The sequence below is a fragment of the Podarcis melisellensis genome, assembly GCF_964234715.1.
Source record: "Podarcis melisellensis genome assembly, chromosome: 2".
Taxonomy (NCBI): domain Eukaryota; kingdom Metazoa; phylum Chordata; class Lepidosauria; order Squamata; family Lacertidae; genus Podarcis; species Podarcis melisellensis.
Window position 1 is genome coordinate 86,121,546 of NC_138529.1, and position 23,523 is coordinate 86,145,068.

At 42.5% G+C, this 23,523-nt stretch overlaps 1 protein-coding gene across 9 annotated transcripts in view; it reads right to left on the reverse strand.

Moving 5' to 3' along the window:
• GRIP2 (glutamate receptor interacting protein 2) overlaps positions 1-23,523 on the reverse strand; it is a 355,815-nt gene that overhangs the window by 147,702 nt on the left and 184,590 nt on the right. For 3 of the 9 annotated variants that reach the window (XM_081901425.1, XM_081901415.1, XM_081901424.1), the window contains exon 1: positions 14,362-14,446. The exons of the other annotated variants lie outside the window; for them this stretch is intronic. In XM_081901425.1, the coding sequence (XP_081757551.1) occupies positions 14,362-14,416 (55 nt within the window). In that variant the 5' untranslated portion in view covers positions 14,417-14,446. Of the gene's footprint in view, positions 1-14,361; positions 14,447-23,523 lie in introns of those variants that run through there. 9 annotated transcript variants of the gene reach the window in all.

A 23,523-nucleotide genomic window follows, 5' to 3' on the forward strand; every position in this document is an offset into this window, starting at 1 on the left:
ACCCATATTTATGTATTATAAACGGCTTCAAGATCTTTTAGATAGCAAGCGGTATATAAATAGAAATAATAAATAAAATAAGCTGTTTTATATTCTACTGGGCCACTTCTTTCCAGCTTTAATCAAACTGACTCAGTAATAAGCCCACCTGCACAGTTGGTCCTATCTGAGCTTAGAGAACATAGGCAAGCTTCTTGTGAAAAGTTAAGTCAAACAAAAGTTCAAACTTTATGCCAAGCTGATACTTAGGGTTAGGGTACTAAAGGGCCATTCATTTTGATGGCTTGTTTTCATTTCATGGCGGTGATGTGGCCTGCACCACCTTTGAGTTCATCAACCTAAGAGATCAACTTTTTGAGTTTCTATTTATAGTTGAGTTACACTTTGATGTGAAGTTATCACATCCCACCTTGGGAGGTGCAGCAGCCGGCAAAAGGAAGCAAGACTGCCTCTCTGTGGTAGCACCTTGTCTTTTGAGTGCCTTTATCCAGTGCACCTATGGCAATGCCATTTAGATGTCACAAAAGACTGTTAATAGTACTGTATTTACTGTATTTATTTTACTGTATTTTTGGTTTTTATGGAAGCCGCCCAGAGTGGCTGGGGAGGCCCAGCCAGATGGGCGGGGTATAAATAATAAATTATTATTATTATTATTATTATTATTATTATTATTATTATTATTATTAATAGCCCCCAGCTTTTTAGTCATGTTTAAATCATTCTTAGATTGTTTCCATTTTACTCACTCAATAGAATGACTGATGCCAGAGTTTTGATAATTATTTAGATATTTTATATTTAAATATTTCATTTTATATTTTTACATATAGTTGCCATCCTGGGAACATTTTGAATTGAAGATTTGGAATATAAATCTACTAAGTCAATCAGTAAACGAAGAATATTATTTTTACCCATCATTTTGTGTTTGTGGGGGGGGGGGGGTGTTGGCAGTTTCATGCCATAAACCTTCACCCTCTCAGATGGACTTGGAAAAAAGTTCTAGTGAAATCAGTAGCGCTAAGTTCCCAGCAAATGTGTTTAGGGTTGTGGTATGTATGCCCAGCTTTCAAGCTGCACTAACATCGTGTTTTGTTTTGATTCTTCTGTACACATCCCCCTCCTCTGAATATTGAAATGAGGTCATGTCCCTTATGGCAAATCATTTACATTGCAAACTCCCCTGCTTCTCTGATTTACTTTCAAGTCCCTCAATCTGTTTGCATAATTGGGGCTTCTGAGAAAAGGAAAGTGTGTGTGTGCCTGTACGTGTGTGCGTGTGCGCACAGGCAGCCCTCCTAAGTTTTCACACAGCTGGCAGTCTGGAAGACTCCAGTACAAGAAGGGTTCAACTGAAGTGGAAATAGTTTCTCTTTGAAAATAGGGAATTAAGCTCCAAAAGAGACTCAGTGCAGCTAAATTAGTCCCCAAAGTGCCAGAGAGGGAGCTGAACACTTCATCCTAAATAACAGCCAAAGGAAATAAAAAAATACGGTAGTAGGTAAATGTGGTAAATAGTATTTGATGTGTGGATTCTAGGGAATGGGAAAGTAAAAGGCCAGATGTATACGGCTGTCTTCAGGAAGTGAGAAAGGCTTGGGTTAGATGCACTCTTTCCAAACATATTGAGAAATAAAGTGCCTTAATGTCTATGCTAGCAAACGGTAGTCCTACAAGAAGGATCAGCAAATGCATTAAGTTAGTGATTTCCCAATATATGGGGCTTTTTTTTTCCTAGAGGAGGGTGTCTATCATCATCACAACAGCCCACAGTTCCATCAATATACATGGTGCTTCAAAAGCCACCTCCTATTAACACATCTGTGTATCAACTTCCTGCACAATTCCTACTGAAATACGACTGTCGAGTCTTCTTTAACGGAGGAGACCTGAGGCTATGAGTCTCTGCACAACACTGATGTATGATCCTCTACAGACTTAAACATTTTTATAGCCCTCAAGTGTCCCTGAGGCTAGCTCTTTCCCCCAGCAAATAGCCCTAAAGGACTTTTGTGTAAGTGAAAGATACAAGACTTGACCAGCCCAATAAGTTGTGACCTAACGATGGACAAGCAAAAATGCCATTCTCTGTGCTCAAGCATTGGTTTTCTAAAAAACAACCTGAAACAGCTGGATCTCAATCATGCCAGGGGCAGCTACACTTCCTGCTTTTGATAAAATTTGCACATACTCACTCAGGGAGGAGTGTCTACAAGGTAAGAAGGAGACAGATTCTCCCCAGAGTCATGATTCTCACTTATACCAGTTCCTCTCTGTCATCAGTGGCGTTGATCTGTCTCAGTGGGGCCACCTCCTGCCATCTCTCCATTTGCTCATTTGCTTGCTACAAATGAGCCTGGCCACTTCCTAAAGGGAGACGACAAGGAATCTTCCTTGCTGCTCCAATCATTGTGAGGTCGCTCTTGAGATGGTAAGAAAATAGGCTGGGTGGAGGAAACTGATATGGACTGTTTGCATGGGCTCTGCTTTTATACACTGTTGCGTATTATATGGGAATGCATATTTTTCTTCTATGGGTGAGGATTATAGGGTTAACTTTCTGTACCTGTCCTAGGTAAAGGTAAAGGGACCCCTGACCATTAGGTCCAGTCGTGGCCGACTCTGGGGTTGCGGCGCTCATCTCGCTTTATTGGCCGAGGGAGCCGGCGTACAGCTTCCGGGTCACGTGGCCAGCATGACTAAGTCACTTCTGGCAAACCAGAGCAGCGCACGGAAATGCCATTTACCTTCCCGCCGGAGCGGTACCTATTTATCTACTTGCACTTTGACGTGTTTTCAAACTGCTAGGTTGGCCTGTCCTACTCTGCAGCTAAATTGAGCAGAGAGGACTCAATTGTGTATATGGGAGATGACACATCTCTTCTCTGAAGGTGGGAAAATTGAAAAGATCCTGTTGCCTGTGATGGGGCAGGTAGACCAAGACAGGTAGCTAACCTGTAGTCAGTTCAAGGTGGGATTTCTAAGACATTAAAATTTTATGTAAGCCTTGGAGAGAAAGGTAGCGAGAAATGTGTACTGGGATTGTACAGAGGACACTAGGATACTAGCCCTAGGGTATATAATTAGAGATTATTTTTGCTTTAGTCAACTGTAGATTTTCTTTTTCATGAACGTGTTGTGGTTTTGTGACAGTTGGAATGGGAGTCAGGACACTAATATATATCAATTAATTTATAGATAACTAGTTAATTTGTAACTCTACAGAAACCAATACATTTGATACACCATTGTGTTACTTAGGATAAATGCTCTGCCTGTCTCTGCTGCTCCCTAATTTTTCTGCTTCCAGAAATCAGCAAGACTGTAAACTATATAATCATAAGAGTTTCTCAGGTCAAAGCGGCTTATTCTCATCTTGGCCTGATTTCAAGAGAAGAAACTAAGGTTGTTTTCAAGATATTAAGAAAAGTACTAAGAAAATCCTCAAAAGGCAGAAGCAGGATTTCTTTTTCTTTTTAAAAAAAGAATGTTAAAATTTCTGTTGTTACAGCAAATGGAGGTTTTGCTTTGCAAAAGAAAACACATTCATAACATCCATTTTTAAATAAGTGGTATTCTACAGTTTTCTCATGTTTATGGATGCTTACAATTATCAACTTCAGATCAAAGGAATAAAAAGAAATTCATTCGCTCTGCTTTTCCTTTCTGGAGTAAACTCATCAAAAGAAAATATTGTGGCTCCCAGTAATAGTTCTGAATAGTCTGCTTAGGTGGTAGGGTTCTCATTATATACAATATGATCTCTGCCTTGCTTACCAGGCAAGTCCCACTCAGTGTGCAGGCTCTGGAATGCTCTTAGGAGCTATTGCAGGGTCATCTGACATCTTGCAAGAGCATTGCAGAGCCTGTGCACTGAGTGGGACTTGCCTGGTAAGCAAGGAGGAGAAAAGCTCCTTCCAGTTCTGGAAAACTCAGTGCAAAAAGCGGTTAATTTGCTCAATTTCAATACCCTTCAGGGAAGGTATGTCCTCCAGACTGGGTTCCCTATCCTGAGTCTTGACTTGTTCTCCAGTCCTGGCTTCTGATTTGCTTTCTGATCTTGATACCTCTTGGGTAGAGGCACCAGCTTCTCAGGAGGATTGAGAGGACCCAATGCAATGTCCTGACATTGTGTGTGCGGCATCACAAGGAGGTGGAGCCAAACACCATCTGAACATTGAGGGGGCCTGCCCCCTAAAAAAACCTCCCCCTCCAAAGTGCTTCGGCCCTTAGGAGCTAGCGCCTATCCTATTGGGTCCTTTCCCCCAGTTTTTGACGCCTGGCTCTCTCCAGACCATTGTCCATGCCCAGCCCTGACATATACAAATAAACTAGGACACGTCCAGAAGATTTTATTGGCCTAGGATGTAACCAACTCTGCCTTCCATTCATCCTTATTCAGTGAAACAGTTCCTGCTGTTCATTACGGGGGCAAAGGAAACATCATCACTTGGGTAGCTATGCAAGAAGTGCAGAAGTGAAGTCATTAACTTCTGGAATCAATGAGTGAGAAAGCACTGCTAGTTTGAAAAGAAATATATAGGTCTACTCTTTGATATATTGCTGGCAGAGCGGGAAGGTTGAGACACTGTGATGGAGTACAACAGTCTCTCTTTGAAGCTGATAGTCTTTCGTCTTCTGTTAGGTCTCAAAGTTGACAACGCGGCAGTCCTTGTCTAGATCTCCTAAAAGCCTGTCTTTTGAAAACGCCTATCTGAAAGCAGCCTAAGTCTTCTCTGTGTGCCAGACTGACACGAAAAGCTAGCAACTACAGCTTTTATTAGAAGTAGTATTAAATTTATAACACAGCCTTCACCAGCAGGTCCTAGGGTTACAACAATTTAAAATACAGAATTAAAGTTAAAGCAGAGTAGAGTCACAGGAAAAGGATGGGCACATCTCGGACACGGATGGCCAGGGTAAAGACATATATGACCAGGTCTGAACAAAAATACCCCATCCAAATCCTGAATTCTAGTTGCTGGGGGCAAGAGAGGTAGAGAGCCACTTGCCTTCATGTCCTGCTGGTAGACTTCCCAGAGGAATATAGTGAACCATTGTGGGAAACAGTGTGCTTCACGAGGCACAACTTTTCCCCCCCAGCATTCTTTTTTTTTATAAGATATTTATTAACATTTCATAAGTTATACAAGAACAATAATACAAAAAACACAAACAAAAAGAAATAACAAAAATACAAAAATACAAAACTAAAAACAATTAAAAAACACATCAAATTCCATTCACTTATTTTTTTATAACTTACTTCCCAGACCTCCTCATACCTCCCCTTTTTGTATTCCAATTCAAATTGTTAGTTCAGCAAATCCTCACCATTAATTTTCACTTAATTTTCAACCTTCCCCCCCATTGTCTTAAACATTACAGCTGAAAACCACTTAATTTCTAACCAACATCATTCTAACATTCATTAATTTTACAATATTTCCCTAGATAGTCCTTAAATTTCTTCCAATCTTCTTCCGCCGACTCTTTTCCCTGGTCTCGGATTCTGCCAGTCATTTCTGCCAGTCCCATATATTCTATCACCTTCATCTGCCATTCTTCCAAAGTGGGTAGGTCTTGTGTCTTCCAATACTTTGCGATGAGTATTCTTGGTGCTGTTGTTGCATACATAAAAAATGTTCTGTCCTTCTTTGGCACCAATTGGCCGACCATGCCCAGGAGAAAGGCTTCTGGTTTCTTCAGAAAGGTATACTTAAATACCTTTTTCAATTCATTATAGATCATTTCACGAGGCACAACTTTGGCCTGAACCTGCAGAATTCTCCTTATCTATGAGCATGCCAATTAAAGGCTTAAGCCACAATGTTTCTTCTGTTCAATTCTGTGGGGCTCCAACTAGGATCTATGCTGGTTGCTGGAAAGAACTATAGGCCATTTCAGCCAGAAATCCTATTATTCAGGCCTGGGAAGTTAAGTGATGGTCCAGGGCCAACTGGGTACTACTGAGGAATGCAAATATTGGCTGTTTTCTCTGTACAATTTATAATGTGGTGGTGGTCCTCCCTCTATACCTTCAGCCAGCCTGCCGGTCTCCATTTTATAATCTGTCTTCAACCTGCCCCTGTGGCAATGATCTTCCCTTGACATCTTACTTTTCCCTCCTTGCTCTGATTATTCCCAATGAGGAATATTACAGTTTTCGTGTCTGCCAGTGCTATTGCTCCACACAAGCCAAATTGTTCTGCTTTTAGAAACCAAATGCCAAGTCCTAACAGGGAGATAGTCAAGGAATCTTGGAGAGTGCCTATAGTGGTTTTTTTTGTTTTTTTAAGAAGGTAAGTCATTCAAATAAATGCTGATTTATATAGTATTTCAAAAGTTGCCTGCTTCTCATAATTAATCTGTGAAACATAACAGCATAAAAAGTAGGTTAAAAAAACCCTCGGGATCATTTGTGAAATCAAAAAGAAGAAAGTTCAGCACTAAAGCTAGAACTTTGAATTGAGATGAAATCCAAACTCAGCCTGTCAAAGCTCAAATGTGGAACATGGCTTTTTAAAACAGGTAATTGTAGACAGACAGCAAGGCATGGCAAAATGCTCAGCTTTAAGGAGTTTGATCTATTGAGCAACTGGTTTGCAGACCTGAAATGCTTTTTCATCCCTTCAGATTGACATATTTTCCTTTCCCACCCATAATATAAGAGAAACATAATGCACATAGCCCTTGGGGGGGTGTCCTTGGGCAAGAATTGTTTGGTCTTTGTACTACCTAGTCATTAACTCCCTAGACAAAAGATTCTCTTAATCAAAATGTATTTGAAATTTGCCAGTACTGCAGACTTCAAGGGCAAAAATCCTAATCAGAATCCACCCCCCCCACCCCAAAAAAGGAGAAGGGTGCTGTTTTGGACTGCCCGGCCTTCTCAGAATACCACCAAAATATCTTGAAATCCAGGTTCAATGTCTGCTATGCCATGAAACTTAGGGGGCCGCCGTGGATCAGTCACTATCTTTCAGCCTGACCTGGCTTTCAGGCAGGATGAAACGGGAAGGGGTGGAGGGAATCACATATGCCAGCAGCAGCTCCTTGGAGGAAAGGCAGGATAGAAATGTAATAAATGAATAAAATGCTGGTTTAGCACTAAGGAAGTGAGATGAGGAAGTGGCCAAGTCCCATAGGCAGCAGCCCAGATGGGAGTAGCAGAAACCTGCTTCCTGCCCTCTTTGACAACCCATTCTAATTGTTTACTGCGTTGGCACCTGGATTTTTGCATCGCTTTCCAGAAATGGCTGCTTTCCAGTGTCATGCTGGGGAGCAGTGGCTTGCTGCCCAGTGCAGCCACAGCCTGGCAGGGGCCGTCTTCCTTAGCCATTCCAACAAGCCAACAGGGAGCAAGCTGGGAGATGTGGCTTCCTCAGTGGACCTGGTGGATGTGGTTTCCACTCAAGTCCACCTTTAAGGGAACCATGATGGGGCCTCACCAGCACAGTTTGTTGTTGGAATTCCTCACCCTCCCACACAGTGTGGTAGGAACTTGCCTGAAGGTGAACGAAGAGTTTCCCATAAACTTTGCTATGAATTTCTCGGTCATTTACTACAATGTAACCTTCTAGATCATGGGTCTAGACTTAGTCAAACTAAAAGCAGACCCACTGAAATCCATGGGAGTTAATTATGACAATCCATGGGTTTCAGTGGATCTGCTCTATGTATAAATAAATCTGAATCCAACCATATAACCATGAAACAAACATACGTCGTCTGCTATAGGTGAAAACCAATCTGCTTATGTATATGGTCATTATCTGTTGGTGAAAAACCCACAGTTGCGAATAAGGTTTGTGTCTGACATTTTTTTAAAAAAAAAAATCCAGGTGTAGTCTTGCAAGTTGCATCCATGCCTAAGGCTGCATGCAAATACACTGCTGTTGTTGCATCCATGCCTAACATTATAGATAAATATGTTGTTATTTTGTGCAGCAACAGCAGCATTTATAGAGGCCGCCCAGTAGCATCTCTACTGATGTCTAATGCTTAAATCCACAGTTCAGGTTTCTGCTACAAGCAAACCTTCAGATTCTTCTTACAGTGAACTGATCAATAACCCATGTCAGGCAGAGAAAATGCAGCTAGTGCAATTAGTGGGGTTGTGTGCATTAGTTTTCAGGAATAATCTAATGGGCGATAGTGTGTGCGTTATAAAATAATGACTCCCTTCAGATGTCAAAGAGATGAAGAGCTGCACAACTTTTAGAAGACCTGGAGACAGCCCTGTATCGGGAAGTTTTTAATGCTTGATATTTTACTATGTTTTTATATATGCTGTAAGCCACCCAGAGTGGTTGGGGAAACCTAGCCAGATGGGCAGGGTATAAATAATAAAAAGTAAATATTATTAATATTATTTATTTATTAATTATCAATATACTTCATACCGCAATGATTTGTAATGGTCATGGGCTACTTCATGTAGATACAGGCTACTATAGTGAAAACATTCTGTGGAAACTGGAAAAAGGATAAGGTGGTTTTCTGTCTACAAACCATACTCTAGATGAGTTGGGAGTAGGGCTTGCCATACATTACTTTAAGAGTTGCCATCCAAGAACTTTTCCATATCCTCGAGACAGAGCTGAACAGCAACTGAGGAGATGGTGGGTGGTAGAAATTAAGAAGAGCAAAAAAATGTATCTCCTCTCACCCCAAGTACACTTCCAAGTGGACTAAGAATGTGTGTTGCAGCTAAGATTGCTGGGGAATTCTGATGAAAACTGAAACAAGAGCAGAAATTGCTGGTATTTGCGCATTTGTTCCAGGTCTGGAACAGAAATCAATCTGTTCCAAACAATCTGTAACTGATTATGGTAACACGCCCCCCAATATTAGCTTTGTGTTTCCTTCGCATTGAAATGAATGGGGTGGAATAACATAATGAGAGTGTAACTTATGTAATTCATTTTGAAATTTATGTGATTTCAGCATAGTTAACAGCAATAGGAATAACACAGTTTTGGGGAGAAGGCGAACTGCAGCAGAATGGAAGAAGTGGTGCATGTAACAAATACAGGGTATAACTGGAAAGGATGCCTTCTTACATCCCCAGTCCTAATGCCAGTAACGCAATCTGAACAGACCACTGGAGGCCTCAGTGTGTTTACGTAGGGGTGAGACTGCTCCCTCCTTGATTGCTCTTTTGGAGTGTGGGTAAGGTACACCAAAAAGTTCCAACACCCATGGCTATTAAATAAATAGGACCCTTGGTGGGTAAAAATGAAGATCCCAGGTGAGTGGAATGAGATTTGTCCATGACATGTGTTTACCCCTAATTACAGGAGTTCCGTACCTTACAGTAGTGGTGGGGAGCTGGATCTGTCCCCTTATGGGTCAATTTTGACAGGTGGGCAGGCCCACCTAATTGTCATCCACTTGATGCTGCAATGGTTGTGTTTTGTTTGTTTGCAATCAAGCAGTATATTAGTTGTATGTTATTGCCTGGGCAGTCTGAGATGAAACTGCGGGCAAAGTATTGTGCCTTTGCTGTCCAAGCCCCAATCATCAGCTTATTTTTTATTTTGTTTTTGGAGGGGGGTGTTTCCCATCAGTAAGAATGAGGAGAGACACGCACGCACACACATGCACACATCACTTAGCATGCTCTGCTTCTTCTGACCAAGGTGTTAGTGATTCATCAGCTCCTGCAGGGCTAACCCAGATCTCTATGCTAATGCTGCAGGAAGCTTGTCTGCTCACCTCTCTGTTTGCATCCATTTGTAGCTTTAAAGCTTACACATGTACTGTGTTAATAATTTAGGGACTCCGTCCTGTTTCCTTATTTCTTTCACTTGAGCAAATTGAGTACTATAAGTAAAAACAAAACAAATGAGACCGGTGTTCAGGTCATATTAGATGAGACAATAATTTGAACTTAAAAGGATGTCATGTGGAACCAGTGTGGGATAGATACATTTGCAGTAGTAGAAATCTCCTATAATCAATGACCACCTAATCCTTTTAAAGGGAGATGTCAGGGATTAAACCTCGGACCTTGTGCATGTAGAAAGTGTGCTCTATTACTGAGCCCAGGGAACTTTGCTTATCTGCACGATCTTTTCTATGAACATCCTGGCAATTGCATCTAGGGTGATTAAATGATGCTAAACTAAACTTTTTAATATTTGCAGTGGTGTTTGGCATGTTGGGGGTTGGTACTCCTGGTGGAGGACATTTTGTGCTCCTTCTGGGGTAGTGTGTCCACCTCTGGCCCCCACCCTGCACTCACGACAGCGGCTACACTCTGGAAACAGCTTTGACTGGCCAGCTAAACCAAGTGAGGGTAGTCAGTGGGTCTCAAACCCTCAGTGACTTAGGGACTTCCCCTGCATGCGAATTCAGGCTCCAGCGGTTTGAGCAGGCGAGACCAGTAGTGGGTCCAGTGGTCAAGAAAGCAGTTTTGCCTGTAGAGGGAAGTGAGAGAAATGAGGCATATAGCACTGTGATGTGGATGCACAGCTTTATGTGCATCAGCCGTGCGTAACCAAACTGAAGGTGCCTTATGCACAAATGTCTGGGTTTTTTAGACTGTGACAAACATTTGCAAACATCTCGTGATGGATCGCAGACATATTTTGATTCCTTTGCTTATATACGTTCCTCTGTACAACTTTGTTTCTCTTCCTAGCTGCACAGATTTAGTTCTTGGAAGCATCGTATGATTGGGTTCCTGGTTTGCTTTTTTTATATGTCAACTGACAGATGTCTCTTCCGGGCTTGTACAACACAAGAGATAACCAAGGGCGGAAGTATATTAAGAAGAGAATATTTATGGATCAGGGAGAAAACCCTGAAGACTTCATGCGTTCTTGCAGATCACCTCAGTTGCCAGCCTCAGATGCCACACATTAAATGAAACATTTGATTGTGAGAAAATGGAGTTCATAAAAATATAGTGATAATGCAAGTATTTAATTGAGTATCCGATAGCTAAATATGCAGAAGTTGGATAATAGCTATCCTTTCTTCCTTCCTAGCACTTCATTTGAAACCCAATTCCAGCTCAATTTAATCCTTGATCAAAGTAGCAAAATTTAGCACTGGATTAATGCCCATATTTAAAGCTGTCACTAATAAATGTAGGTGATCCACATCAATGTTAAATATATTAGACAAAGCCAGGCAAACTCTTTCAGATAATGCTGAAAACTGTATTTTATTTTATTTTATTTTTAAAACCCATCTGGGTAGATTTGCACATTCATCTAAGAGGCACAAGTTTTCAATTTTTGTATGCATTTAGTGGTTCCCTGCCACATACATAGGGATGTATATGCAAACCAACAATTTTCGGTCACCTGATTTCTGATCCAACACTACGGTAAAGAAGTTGATTTTTACTGGCATCAGTAAATGTGCTGCTGGAAATTATATGATACAAGTAGATGAACCTCAGACTCTGCTCAGGATTTGTGTAGGGTTCACTCCCTGGGAAGGCAAACTAAGGCCCAGGTGCCGGATCCAGTCCAATCACCTTCTAAATCCGGCCTGTGGACGGTCCAGGAATCAGCATGTTTTTACATGAGTGGAATGTGTCCTTTTATTTAAAATGCATCTCTGGGTTATTTGTGGGGCATAGGAGTTTTTTCATTATTTTCATTTCAAAATATAGTCCGGCCCCCCACAAGGTCTGAGGGACAGTGGACCGGCCCCCTGCTGAAAAAGTTTGCTGACTCCTGGTTTACTCCTTAGCCTTTTCTTCTCCCAAAGATAACCTGCAAGGTAGTGGAGGTTGAGGACCAGAGTTTTCCTTCTCCAAGATGAGCTACCTTCCCAGGCTGACAAGCCCTATCTAACCCTCATCTCTCCTCAACAAGGCATATATGTACAGCTGAATTGGAGGGAGGTTTATGAGCCCCATTACCAACATAATTTCTCTCCTAACGCTCAGCCCTGTGTGAACAATTTCACACCGTTTTACAGTGGAAATTGTAAAAGGTGTGGTGGGCACGTTTCATAGAGGTAAGGAATATTCATGGAATTTACCTCTCCCCATTTCAGTTCAAAACTAATTTCTTTAGACTGGGGAACTGTGTGTGAACCATGAAAGGTGCCCATTGCTTTTAGCAGAATGATTGCAAATATATTCCAGTTATTGTAGTATTGGAAAAGATAACCAGAATTAAGCATTTTATTTTAAAATCCTTTCCTTGCAGTGCAGGAATCCTGAGTGGGAGGAGAGGGGAGACAGATGTTTGCATTAGACAATGAATAAGATTTGGAACCGAAAGAGCAGGCTTGCCTTTCTCTTCCTCACGGGTACATCAGGAATGACAGAAAACATACAAAGGAGACCACTCCAAAGCCTGATGCTAAAATGCCTTCACTTGCATGCAGTGATCAATGGCCCAGTTTGAGCTGTTCTCCTTTTACTGCCGTTCACTTAAGGGGGAGGTTTGGTGGTTCTCATCATCAGACTCCTGTGCTGTTCTCAGCTAAGGATTTTTTTCCTTGGGACTTTATGAAGGGCAAAAAGTGTAGCATTTACTGCCCCCATGAGTGGGAGTGGGACTGAAAATTTTACCAGCAGAAATAATTAGATTGGAATTTGGAAAGTCTCAAAGTGCCTTTGAACTTGGGCACATTGCCTTTCTCTCACCACTAAGCTGCCACCACAAGTAGCTTCTATACATTTAAGACCATGGAAGAAACCATCTCGTGAAACACAAGCTCCAGACACAATTGGGCCCTGCCAACTTTCACTTTAGAAACATAAACATGCTTGAGTCTTAACATGCAGAGCTGATATCAGACTCTCTTTATTATATTGAAGTTCGGAGCTTGCTGTTCTTCTGAATGAGTTTCAAGCAATATCCAAGCTGTCTCCATCAAGCATGAAGGCTTGATGTACCCAAGCAAAAGAAGCTGAGCTTGTTTCTTTAAGAAAATCAGTAATATGCAACCTACATCTAGACTGTGACAATCATTATTCTATAAAAGGTCCATAACTTTTTTTGTGTGTGTGCTTTAGTCCTTTCTACACCTATATGTTATGCCAATTTTTGTTTTTCCTCTGTTTTCCATTTTTCCAATCTGAAGTTCAGTTCTCCACATTTCCACATCAGTTTACATTTTTTTAAAGTCATCATGAAAATTCATCAGCGTTTTGGTGCATTTTTTTCTATATGTATATGTTCATGTGTGTGTGTGTTGCTGTGTGCAGTTTTGCCTAACATATTTTTGCAAAGCAATATTCCCTAATAGAATATTAACCCCCTTGTACATGTATTTTTGTATTACTCTGCTTTGGAACTTTGTTGCAAAATTCAGAGAAGTGTGGATTTTAAAAGATAGCTCTACAGTTCACATATTATTATTTTTTCAGAAAGTGCAAATTAGGTGGGTTCCCCTTTAAAAGCAAACTGAATCCATTTTCTGCTCCATCCCTAGCAATGAATGACATACACTTAGATGTGCCTGGTACTGGGGAGCACATTAATGTCTCGCATTGCTAAACAAATCCAATTTTTTACATTCGTTTTCTCTCTCCATTTTATTACATTTTGCATTCTGCAGTGCTCCCCTTTCATCACAACCCCACCGATCAAGGGTCAGCACAAGAGTACACAAGAATCATATCAGAAGAAAACAAAAGGGCTTTGCCACAGCAGTAAAGTTCTGAAATCAGTCTCCCCACCCCCCCAGCCACCCAAATACTTTTGAAATTAAAAGCTCTGCAACCAGCACTGGCAGTCTTGCACTCCATGGATAAAACTTGATTAATTTTGTGTAGCGGTATGCTGTAGGTGATGGGAAGTGAATTTGTGCCAATAATTCTTTGACTTTATTAATGAGTTTCAGCCTCGCAATAGATTTATCCTATGATTACTGGAAGCATCTCCCCTGTAACCTGTGATTCATCTTCACTCCCACCCTGCAATCTCTCTTCTCTCAGCCCAACCTTCCGAGAACACAATTGTCAAACAACTTTGCGATCTTGTGAAACAAAGGATGGAACTGTCCATCCCGCATCTGGCAAGGTGCACTAAGAACCCTTCTGTAGGAAGTAGAGATGTATGGAAATCTTTCATTACAGCTTATGCATTGGCACCTGGCAATTAAGAGAAGGGGGGGTGAAAAGTTCCAAAAAACCCTCCCCCATAATTGCATTATCACGAGGGTGGGGGAAATGAGCTTCCCCTCCCCCCATCCCCAAACACACAGCAGCCTGAAGGTATGCAGCCTAGTTTTCCTCTTGTCTGGCCAACCCAAAAGTAAAGCATCGAAACTAGAAATCGCTTCACCTTTCTGCTTGCCTCCCCTTTAGAGAATGTCTCTGAGAAAGCCATTAAGATGCTACCCTAAGCCCCACTGCCCCCGCCAGGACCCCGGCAGTACCTTTGTTCCGGCGTCTCACCACGCCAAGCCGGCACTTCAGGGAAACAGCAAACATCTTCCCTGGATCGCAGTCTTCCCAATGCCTGCCTCACATAGCTCTCTCTGTATAGCTTCTCCCTCAACACCTCTGCCTGGCTCCGTGAGGGGCTGCTGGCTTTAAATTAATTTATGATTACTGTGAAATGGAGTTGTGCTTCATGTTCTGGCAGAAAGGAGTGAGAGGGAAGGAGCTGGGAAGAGGGGAAGGGAGAAGGGGAACATTCCCCCTTCTCAAGAATTCCTCAGGATTGTGTTTAGCTGTTATTTGTGCCACTCAGGCTAGGTTAATGTGAAATCGCTATTCTACATTTCTGTCTCTGTCCCTCAAATTATTTATATATATCGCAGACACCCTATCATTCTAAGAATCCTTTCTAAGTCCTAGAGTCTAAGATATTAACATAGTCATTAGCAACTGTAGGGTTATTTTTATCCACATGTGTCTCCTTATAAAAACAACACTTTAAAATACAGGAAAGAGCTCTCCATTTCACTGTAAAGTTCTCAGCAAATAAGGAAAAGGGGGGGTATTTGACTAAGTTTTATTGAGAGTAGACCCACTGAAATCGATAAACATGGCTATGTTAAGACCATTAAATTCAACAGATTTACTCTGAGTAAAACTTAGTTAAATAAGACTAAGAACGTGTATGATAAAAGCCACTGCAAACAAGGAACCCGAAGATGTGAGGATTTGATCTGAGAAATATAAAGGTTATGTCTCACAGTTTTGCCATGGGGTTAAGGGGGAATAACAATGAATTATTAAAATCAGCCTTGCTCAACTTGGTGCCCTGCAGATGTTTTGGACTACAATTCCCATCAGCCCCAGCACACGTGGCCAGTTAATCAGGAGAGCTGGGTGGAGCTCAACAAGCTTGGTGTTTGGGTTGCTCTGCCCATCAGCTGGTGAAGAGTAAGGAGTAAGAGAGTTAAGCAGCCCATCTATAAAATGTTGCTCTAGTTTCAGCAGGCAGTAGGGGCTCACATTATTATACCCTTCATGGGTTGAAATTACCATGTGATGTCATAAAACGCAACTGGGCACCTCTGCCCTAAATAAGAGACAGTGGCTCAGGATGGGACTTGGCTAAGGCAGCCAAATGGTGAAGACCAAGTCAGATCACTATAAACCGGCAAAATGAAACAGTGATTCTGCAATAATTAACCAGCTAGGAGACCTGGTCACACTTTTTGGGATTTGCTGAAAACTTGCAAATCCAGTTGGCCAGGGATCAGGCTGGCAGCAGAGGAAGCAAGGATCAGAACAAAATATGAGAATATCTCCAAGGTGCCCAGAAGCCAATTTACTTGCCCAAAGTGTTCAAAACATGATTATGCTTCATCATGGGTGAATCTCATGTAGTACTTTCAAAGAGAGATCAAACCATCTCAAAACCCTCAATAAAAAATGAAAGTACATTTTTCAGCAGCTCCAGTGGTGTAAATCGTTTTGTGAAGTTAGTTTATCCACCAGCCAGGCATTCTTAACAGCTCTGTGTCCCACTTTTTCAGAACAGGATAACATTGCTGACTAGCTAAAAGTGGACTGAAGCATCGCTGTGCAGCTGGCAAAAGGCAAAAAGATGAAAGAGCTATGAGCTGAATTCATTGCAATCCAGTGTACAAACACGCAAGAAGTGTAAAATTGCCAACGCTATCCAGACTTAGCCAGACACAAAAATCTGGTTCTATACATGGGCCGTAAATATATACCATGGCTCTCCAGCAGTTCCCACTGCCATTAAATGAAGGTATCTGTCACATTATAAAATCCTGATATCTTTATTGGCAGGCAGTGAATTATTGTCACTTCTATTTATAAACTAGAGGCCTTTGAAGACGTGAATCCAAGGGTGAGACTCATGAAACAGCAGGGTCCTGCCACCCAAACCCAAAGGGTTAAGGAAATGTTAAAGAAATATTTGTGAATGTTTAAATTGAAAGATGGCATGTAAGGACTAATTTAAAGTTCACATGCACATAACCCAAGGCTGTAAAAAAAAAATCCAAACAAAAAGCAACTCTTGCACATGGTGGCCTTGTGTAACTCACAATCCCTGCCAGGGATGTAGAGTACTGGTATTGGTATGCTTTACATCAGTGTTTCCCAACCGGTGTTCCGCGGCGAGACGTTGCCTGGTGTGCCGTGGGAGTCACTAAAGCTTGTGCGGGCAGACACGTCTCTGGCCGCGGGCGTGTTTTGTGTGTGCGCTCGTGGGGACGCCGGAGCCGCCTTGCTTGTGGGTCGGGAGCTCCGTCGGAAGAGCGCACTCCTCGGTGTCTCTCTCTCTCTCTCTCTGCCTCCGCCCCGCGGAAAGCCTCTGCCTAACTTGGGTCTCCTCGCTGGCGCTGGCCACACACACTCACTCCGAAGTAGGACACGGCGCCATCTCCCCCCCCCCCCCGTCGAACTGCAAAGGAGAGAAGAGGCTGGGCTGGGAAGCGGAGGAGCCCTCTGGATCCGCGCGAGGAGGAGGAGGAGGAGGAGAACGCAATCTGCACGGACGCTTAGAAAACAAAACAAAAAAATATGGGGGGGACATGCTCGTTCTTAAGCTGGGCAGGGGAGTGTCTGTGGATCGCGGCGCCCGCCTGCAGGAATCTCTGCGCGCGGTGCATAATTCATGGGCAGAAGGTTACCTATTCCTTCCCGGGCGGCGGGAGCAGCAGAGCGAGCGAGAGAGAGAGAAGCAGGGAAGCGCCTCCACCCACCCCGCGCCCTCCTTCCCCCCCCCCGTGCGCACACTTGGGCTCCGATCACGGGAACGGACGGGGTGGGGGGATGGACGGTGGCGCTTAGCCGCCTCGGAGCCAAAGGGGGCAGCCGCCCGCCTGCCTGCCTCCCTCCGCCGTGCGTGCGTGATGACTGCCAGCTTCCAGGGGCTGCCGTTTTGTCACTGGTGTCACTGACGCGGGAGGGGGAGAGGCGCGCCGTTTAGACAGGCAAAACGGCCAGGAAAAGGAGGTTTGCACAAGCATTACGGAAGTTGCACCCAAGGTGATTGCGGGGCGGGGTGTAGTTTGAAGGACGATCTTGCTTTCGGGGGCCCAGGAATTTCCCATCTGCTTGCTGTTGGTGGGAAGGGGGGGGGGGCTTTTTGGAATCAGCCAGTCATTTTAAAGTGCTTCCCGACAGAGACAATTTTTGGGTCGGGAGGAAGGAGGGGCTGTGGCCCAGGTTGCGCACTGAATAAAGTATTTTATAATTTTTCATATTTCTGTTTACTTACTATTTCATAATAAAGTAATTATAAAATACTTTCTTTGTGTTTATTTGATTCCTATTAAAGAGAGTTACTTTATATATAGTTAATATAGGCACAGAGTTAATTTTTTAAACATTTTCTAATGGTGGTGTGCCTCGAGATTTTTTTCATGAAACAAGTGTGCCTTTGCCCAAAAAAGGTTGGGAAACACTGCTTTACATGACTGGCATGACATACAAATGTCACAAATCGCATCCATTTGGCAAGGCTCCATTTTGCTGAACTTTTTATTGCCTTCCTCCACATGGGGTGTAATATCTGATCTGCCCTTGGAGCAGCCAAGAGCCAGGATCATAGAGTTGGGCAGACGTGTGTCTTGTAAGCCATCTAGCTCCGCCTCTGTTTAATGCAGCCAATGAGGAGCTAGAGCAACACCCCCAAGAGATGGCTGTCCAGACCTCTACTCCAAGCTGAGTTGATAAGTGGTTCTGCCTTGCGGCACAGGATTAGCCTAGGGCAGCTTTTCCCATCCTGGGGCCTTCCAGATGATTTGGATACAACAGCTATGATGACCATTGGCTAATGGGGAGATATAGTCCGAAACATCTGGAGAGCGCTAGTTTAGGGGAAGGAGTACAAGATGTCAGGGTTCCTTTCAACTCACCGATTCCAGGATTCAGTGACCATTTGGCTCTCATTCAAACTTGCAGCTACTCCCTTCTCACTAAGAGGAGGAAGACGCATTACAAGCCCTACGGGACACACTTAGCTCCTATTTTTAGATATGAAATGTGATGCGAATAGAGCGTAGGTCTGGGCTTTCCCTTTGTAAGAGATAACATTTCAACAGCTACATTTAGAAAGAGCTGTAATATCACTTCTATAGTGAGATACTCCTGTGAATCATACAGTATAAGCCACTGTGGTTCCAGGAAAAAGAAAAGTGAATTTTAGATTATTATTTAATTTTATTATTCAGATCAAAAAACATGGGAGCGCCACTAAAACTCCACACCATCCCATTTATTTGCAAAGATAGCGTGGGAACGAAACAAAAAACGATTTATTCGCCTGGTTATTAGAGTCAGGAATACATATGTGGCAAATGTCATGATGAATTCTACTTATGTTGGCACAATGGCCTGGATTAATTTACTTAATTTCAAAATGGCTAGTTCTAATTGGCTGTCCTGCCCCAAGGGTTTGACTTCCCTTCTTCAGGCGATGTTGCTATGGATTTAGAGAAGGTGAGGGACCTCAGGTCCCACCTTAGTAGCATCTAACTATCTGGGAGAACTTCTGCAAGGAGCCTGTTGGGCCTTAGGCCTCTGGCCTAAGGATGCTTTGCATCTGACTCAGAAACCCTACTGGAGCCCCCTGTTTGCCTGAGTCAATGACTGCTAACACAGGCTGGGGCCCTTTCAGTGAAAAGGTGCCTCTCAGAGAAGCTAGCTACAAGGCAGAGCTGAATCTGCTATTTAAGGCTAGTCTAAGGATGAGCGCGGGACGTGGGTGGCACTGTGGGTTAAACCACAGAGCCTAGGACTTGCTGATCAGAAGGTCAGTGGTTTGAATCCCTGTGACGGGGTGAGCTCCCGTTGCTCGGTCCCTGCTCCTGCCAACCTAGCAGTTCGAAAGCACCCCTAAGTGCAAGTAGATAAATAGGTACCACTCTGGCGGGAAGGTAAACGGCGTTTCTGTGTGCTGCTCTGGTTCACCAGAAGCGGCTTAGTCATGCTGGCCACATGACACAGAAGCTGTATGCCGGCTCCCTCGGCCAGTAAAGCAAGATGAGCACTACAACCCCAGAGTCGGTCACGACTAGACCTAATGGTCAGGGGTCCCTTTACATTTAAGGATGAGTGCAGTTGAAGCAAGGTCTGAGTTCTGCTCTAATGAAGTCTCCAGCCTGAGCCTTGCATGAAGCTGTCCAAGGTAACCTCCTCGCCACTGAAGCCAGTGCTCACAAGAACAGTCTCACCCATCCTAATAACAATTGCCTTATGGAATGGTTTCCACTAACCTCTGCTGATTTTGTTGTTGTTCCTTTATTGGAAGCACTCTGAATATAGTACAGTGGTACCTTGGGTTACAGACACTTCAGGTTACAGACTCTTCAGGTTACAGACTATTTCTAACCCAGAAATAGTACCTCAGGTTAAGTACTTTGCTTCAGGATGAGAACAGAAATAGCGCGCTGGCGGTGCAGCAGCAGCAGGAGGCACCATTAGCTAAAGTGGTACCTCAGGTTAAGAACAGTTTCAGGTTAGGAACGGACCTCTGGAACAAATTAAGTTCTTAACCCGAGGTACCACTGTACTCTGGTTTTGTACCCACCTTTTTGTACCCACCAGTGTCTTCCGGGGCCACCTTCCCACACAAGCCACTTGACCCGCACGAGATTGTGGCCTCAAAAGACGCACTTTTTAAAGGTCCATGCTCTCACACTTTTTTCGGGATGAGATCATGGCACCCAAAATGGGCACTGTGCTCACAAAATAGGGGGGTGCCTGAGTTTTATTGGGACAATTGAGAAATAAGTTTTAGCATGCATCTTCTGAGAAGGGCACAGAAATGTTTGTGTTTGGAAAAAAAGTTGCTGCAAACCCACAGGACAGAGCAGGCAATTCACCTAAAAAATAAATACCATAGAATCTGCTTCTTTCTCCTTGCCTTCAAAACACAAACAATCAATCAAAATGGAGCCAATGCTCCTTATATTACCTATCAGCCCAAGTCACACTGCAGACCAGGAGTGAGACATTGGCTGAAAGGTCATGGGTGACTTTGAGTTCTACCATTAATTACAATTCAAACCGTTCTATTGCACTATGCATGATATGATCTGCCCGCTCCTTCAATATTATTTTCTGCGACTGCTGAAAGCTCTTCCGGGCCTCAACCAAGGGGCTTTCTCAAATTGTTTTGTCAATTGAAGATGCCAGGAACAGGTGGCTTTCTGCATGCAATGCATGTATTCTACCACTGACCTATGGCTTCCACATTATATTTTTATCACCTCTTTTTAAAGTGCTCTACATTTAGCACAACACAAAACAGCATCTGGCTGACCCTCTTAGCATCCACGCAACTCTTTAGTTGTTTCAGCTGTATCCTTTATATCTTTCTTATTTCCCAAGAATGTCTATCAAAGGCACACCTAAATGCTCCCCTGTGGGTTATAGGGTGTAAACGGCCGCTGTATGGTCTATTTGATCAAGGCCTCATTCCCAAACACAATTATTCAGACTAAAGCTTTACTAAAGGAAATCAATAGATTTTTGCAGAAGTAAGCGGATCCAGGTTTACAGCCTCAGCGTTACTTCAGTGTTATATTTTAATTGATTTTAAGAAGACCATGCGGAATGAAATACATACATTTTATAAATTTGCCTTTCAGACACCTGTGATTACTCACAATTATTTTACAATGTGCCCTGCATATGATTTCCAAAGTAAAGAAATGTAGTGTCCTGTTTACATATTCACACTCCGCTTTTATTTTACAACAGTTACTAAAGAGGGTCAGACTCTCATCAAAACTCCCAAGTCATAAGCAGAATATGTGCCATAAAGCTTGAAAATGACCTAGAATTTCACAAGCTCTCTGCTATTAAACCAGAAACTCTTTCCCATGCTGGAAGGCTATTCCCTACAAAAAAAGAGGAGAGATCACATAGTCCCCAGAACGTTGTCATGAAATGGCACAATAATAGGCCTCGCCTCAAGGCCCATATGCATCCCTTTCATAGTTCATTTAAAGAAAGAGCTGCCTTTGTACGCACAATGGGGCAGCAATTGAATGAAGTGTATTAAAACACAATTTTGCAAGAAGATCCATTTTCATTCATGAGGGCTGGTGTTTGAAATGTTTCCAAGAAGGTGGAGGAAGTAAAGCAATGATGAAAAGAAGAATGTGCACATCCATTTGCAGCACAGAAAAAGTCAATGGGATCATAATCCATATTCAACAATATATATTGGGCATTATTATTTGGACACTTATCTTCGTTCGATATATGAATGAAACTCAACAGATTATGAGAAAGCTCTGAAGTAGCTATCTGCAAATTATGTCGCACTTTTAAATCCTTTTAAATTCCCTCTTCCCCTTGTCACTACTACTATAGTATTTCAAAACATATAGTGCACACCATCAGTCTAGAGATGTCCAATGTCATCTAAACATGTCTTTATAAGTTCCATGACTCCTTCATCTCTTCTCAAATGCAGGACAATCTAGGCATTTTGAAACTAAACATCAGAGAGATATCTGAATGTGTAGTTTAATCTATCTAACAAAATCAGAGTACACCCATCTCTAAGGCACCCTTCCCAGGACAATTCACTAAACAGCCCATTACATGGGTCGTGATGTTAAAGGCCTTTCCATGTGAGGCAAAGGAGCTTATGAGGTAGAAAGCAGCGCTGTGGATTCAGCTTGAAAAATGCATGCTGCTATTCTGAGAAAGCGGCAGACGTCGGTGTTGCTCTCCTTTAATAATTAAATGGTACAGTATGTTTGCTCAATCCACAAATCCATGTACAAGACTCAGCGGCTCTTTCCAAGGAAACAGCTGGGCTTCCTGAAGCAAGCCTTATCTTCCACCTGCATTATTGCTGCTTGCGTTCACTGCCAATTTGTTTTGGAAGGCAAGGCAAGAGGTCCTCCATTGCTACAACGGAGAACAAACAACTTTCCCAGACTGTGGTCATGCCACCCTCATGTATTATTCCTAATAGCTGCCTGTTTGTATTTTCCACTTTCAGATTATATTAACAGAGCCATATGTTAGCAAAATTGTGCCCGGGGAAGATATTAAGTGAAGGGATGAACGGTGTTTACCTCACAAACAGGAGCTCATTACTCCATGCATGTGTGGGTTGGCAAGCTCACACCTAGGGAGAATTTGTCAATGTGACAAACTGAACAGGATTGAAGACTGCTCTGGCTGCTATTGAGGCAACGTTACTGAAATTGAACAGTAAAATAAAAATATCACAGTCAGCACCACATGCAGGTAAATGAGTCACCTTCAACCCAAATTAAATAGAACTGTAAACAGGGATAGACAAACTTTATTTCTGGTTTCTCTCAGTTTTTCATTTCCCCAATCTCTGCTTCAGTTCTCCACATTTCCACAACACTCTGCCATGTTTTGTTTTTAATCCTCATGAAAATTCATCAGGACATTTCCCTCAATAGACCCCTTTTTATGTAATTTTCATGAATATATACATTTTTGCAAATATAATGCATATTTGTAAATAATAATAATAAATAATTATCATTATGTATACCCTGCCCATCTGGCTGGGTTTTCCCAGCCACTCTGGGCGACTACCAACAGATTCGTACCTTGGTTTTCGAACAGCTTAGTTCTTGAACCTTTTGACTCCCGAATGTTGCAAACCTGGAAGTGACTGTTCCAGTTTGCAAACTATTTTTGGAAGCCGAACGTCTGATGTGGCCATGATTTGGTTTCCGAATGTTTTGGAAGTCGAACAGACTTCTGGAATGGATTCTGTTTGACTTCCAATATAGGACTGTATTAAAAACACAATTAAAAAAATGTATGCATTATTATGCACACATTAGCCTTGTATATGCATTCTATAGACATTACTAGAGAACTGCATTGCAAAATTCAGAGAAGGGTGAATTTTGAAGGATGGCTGTGTTTCCATTCATGTATTGTTTCAGAAAGTATGAATTCGGTTGGGCAGCCTTTAAATGCAAACTGGAATGAATTTCTCCCCCATCTCTAGTTTTGAGGAAATGAAAGAGTCAAAAATGGAATCAGGTCAGATATGCCTGCAACCCTTTCCATAATAACTCACTGGATGTAGAGAAGAATTAAGGCTGTCATTGGTAGAGGCATCTAAATATAGAAAAGCCATGATTCTTTGATTT